General features: G+C 39.5%; 1 protein-coding gene across 1 annotated transcript in view; it reads right to left on the bottom strand.

The window, feature by feature from the left end:
- LOC101861794 (nuclear pore complex protein Nup85) overlaps positions 1-3348 on the bottom strand; it is a 35626-nt gene that overhangs the window by 12535 nt on the left and 19743 nt on the right. The window contains exons 14-15 of the mRNA XM_005093806.3: positions 1799-1849; positions 1047-1147 (exon numbers count right to left, since the gene is read on the bottom strand). Coding sequence (XP_005093863.1) covers positions 1047-1147; positions 1799-1849 — 152 coding nt within the window. The remainder of the gene's footprint in view (positions 1-1046; positions 1148-1798; positions 1850-3348) is intronic.

Here is a 3348-nt window from a genome sequence, read left to right as displayed (position 1 = left end):
GCCCGCCGTGACCCGGTCACTCCATCGCCGATCCAACTAAAAGAGCGCTGTCTGTACGCCGTGGACAAACGCGACCAGTGTGAATGAACTTTGTTGACCTCGACAACCCGCGGTCCCCGACACACGCGCTACTCACACTAGTCACACGTACGAGGTCATGTCATGTGATGCGAACGAAAGTTTCAAAGTTCCACTGATGGGCCCGACTAACCAGAACTCGGACGAAGCTTGCTTAAAATTTTAAAGCAACGGAAGAACAACGAATATATTATTTGTAGGCCCATGTCATAATTGTTACAGTAATCAGGCCATCATTGGAGAATTCTGGGTAACAAAAGCGAAAGTAAATCTAGAGAGTATTCAAGTTGGAGTTCAAAATCGATACTTCTTCGAAAGAACGTACATGAGTCAACTAGGCCCCTACTGGATCCGGCATTGATGTTTTAGAAAATAGCGTTCCAAGTTCCTGCTGATAAAAAGTCCAAGCGGTGCTTTCAAGCAAAAGAGATTGCAGAATTTTTTTTCTCTCTAAGAATCGGACGCAACAGACGCAACAACAAAAAAATCAGGACACTGGCGACCAAAATGGGGAAAATCGGGATGCTCAAGATTTAGGGCAAAAAATCGGGATATCCCGATTAAATCGGGATGAGTGGCAGGTCTGCATATGATACCTTTCTGTTGACAAATAAAGTCAATTTTTATCTCATTACGGGGTGTCACAAACACTGAACACTCAGCTAAGAATATGAAGCAAGACAGACTGAAAGTAAAGGACGTTCAATATTTCAGGGACATTTGAAATTTTAGAAAACATGTACCCCAATAGATACAATGAATTGAGTGGTTTTCAAATTCTGCTAAACCTTTGTGCTCATGATAAGAATCACCATTTTTGTAAATTTAACAGTATAGACTGGCAATCTTATCTTAAAAGATAAGACGAGAGGGATGAGCTTGTCTTAAATTACAATTGATTCAAAACACAGTGTCGACACTGATGAGGCTGAGAGCTCATTAAAGTAAATACGAAGCTTGGTTCATACCTTGGGCACCCATATCTCTTTCCTGACACATGTGTAAAACTTTGTGAGCTTTCCTCTCTGTATCCAGCGGTATGTGTTCAATGTATGACGCCAAGTAAGATCTGAAATAATATTGGATGTAAGATGCCAGAGTCCAACAAATTCGTCTCAGTTCTTATTACAGCAAACTGTTACATTGGAATAGGGGGGGATTAAATCAGGAAACAATAAGCATTTGGAGCACCAATTATGCACTTCAGGAGACATCTACATATTCATACTAATTTAGAAACATTTATTTATTTTTCATCCAAAAGCAAGCATTCAACACTTTGCAGAGGTGTTGCATTCATGTTCTTATTCTAAATGCGTATAACATATTGATATACATATAACATATATATAATACATATATACAGTCGTACCTGCGTAAAACGGCACAAATTTTGACAAAACGTAATAATAGTCACTAAAGGGGCCGTCTAAGACAGGTGTTATTGCTTTGTGTGATAGGGGTTGTGTGTTAAAATATGGTGGCTGCGGCCCCATTGGACAGGTGCCCGTTTTACACAGTTAAATTAAATAGAAAAAACGCAAGGGGGGGAAATGGAAAGTGGTCGTTTGTGCTGGTGGCCGTCTTATAGAGGTGGCCGTCAGGGCAGGTTCGACTGTATATATATATATATATATAAACTATAAAAACGAACACTACAAAAAATACAAGTAACTGTTAAAAGAAGACACAAATGAGATACAATAGATGTATCACTAACCTTCCAAACACGGGACAGAAGTCCAAGTAGTCCACACCCACTTGCCACAAACTGACGGAGTTGAAAAGAATAAACAAAATAAATAGATATGTACCACTTGCACTGACGTAACACCTAACAATACACGACTGTATTTCTAAAATTAAGTTCTAGAGTGTGTACGTTTCTTCAAAATAACTGAATGAGCCAAAAACATGTTTAAAAGAAAAAAGAGAAATCCTGTGTGAATAAAACATGATACTGATTGATAAGATTGTGTTCTTGTTATTTAGGAAGACTCCTTGATTGAAAAATCATGAAATATCACAAATTTCAGTTCAATGAACAGGACCTGAGCTATTTTTTGTGCTTTTGTGTAGTAGTAGTAGTATAGGGTTTTACGGCGCTCGCAACTGCGTAAGGTCATATGAGCGCGCGAAACACAAGTTGGTCTTGTTCACAACAGTTCGCTGTACGGCTGGCTCGGGTCAGTAGTTAAATCTTAAAATGTTTAAAAATCAGTGTAAATATACATATATTTTCAATCTAAAACAATTTTTCTTGTTAACATAAAAATTTTAAATAGTACAGTTTTACTTTACAATTTGCCATAAAGGCCAATGGCCTTCATAAAATTCAAAATTTTGCTGGGACCAACGAAGGAAAAAATATTTTGCAATTTCTTGCATTTAAAATATTTCCTTCGGATCTCTCCAAAGTCTAGACATTCGGTTAAGATGTGTCTGATGGTAAAATCTGTGTCGCATCCGACACAGAACGGCTTCTCATCTCCCTGTAGGAGGTATTTGTGGGTCAGGGCCGTGTGTCCGATGCGCAATCGAGTAAAAATGACTTCGTCTCTTCTGGAGAGGTCCGAAGGATTTCGCTGTTCTAGTTTGGGTTTTATAGCATATAGTTTATTGTTCTTCTGTTTTTCCCAGTGGCTCTCCCACAGACTGGAGGTGTACTTTTTGACTTTATTTCTATAGTCAGTCTGTGGGAGAGTGTTTGTCGTTGATCCCAGCAGAAGGGATGAAGCTTTCTTCGCCAGGTTCTCTACCTGCTTGTTTCCTCGGATGCCCACATGGCTAGGTATCCATGCGAACATGAGGTTTTTTCCTGTTTCGGATAGTGTATGAATTTTCTGTTGTAGCCTAACTATTTTTGAATGTAAGAGTGTGTAGTTTGTGAGTGAGGTGATGCAAGACAAGAGAGTCAGAAAGGATAAGGAAAGATTTGTTAGGAGAATTTTCTACTGGCCTCCGCAATGAAAATGGAGGCTTCAGGATGGAGTCTTCTCTGGTGTATATTGTTGGGAGATAGGGCTGCGGCGCCCACTTCATTGTCTTTTTTGGAGCCATCCGTGAAGATGAGCTCCGCACCGGGGTATTTATCTATTAGTTTTTTGTATTCTGCTATAAAAGTTTTGGTGTTTGTGCTTTCTTTGTTGTGTGTGGTCAGCTGTAAGTCTACTTTTGCCTTGGTGAGGTGCCACGGAGGGAGGTAGGGGAAGAGAAATTGTTGGATGTCTTGTTTGGAAAAGTGTAAGTTTTTGAGGTCCTCAAGGATTC

This window comes from Aplysia californica, unplaced genomic scaffold, assembly GCF_000002075.1.
Source record: "Aplysia californica isolate F4 #8 unplaced genomic scaffold, AplCal3.0 scaffold00069, whole genome shotgun sequence".
Taxonomy (NCBI): domain Eukaryota; kingdom Metazoa; phylum Mollusca; class Gastropoda; order Aplysiida; family Aplysiidae; genus Aplysia; species Aplysia californica.
Note: the sequence above shows the minus strand (reverse complement) of the source record. Positions and strands in the feature narration are given on the sequence as shown.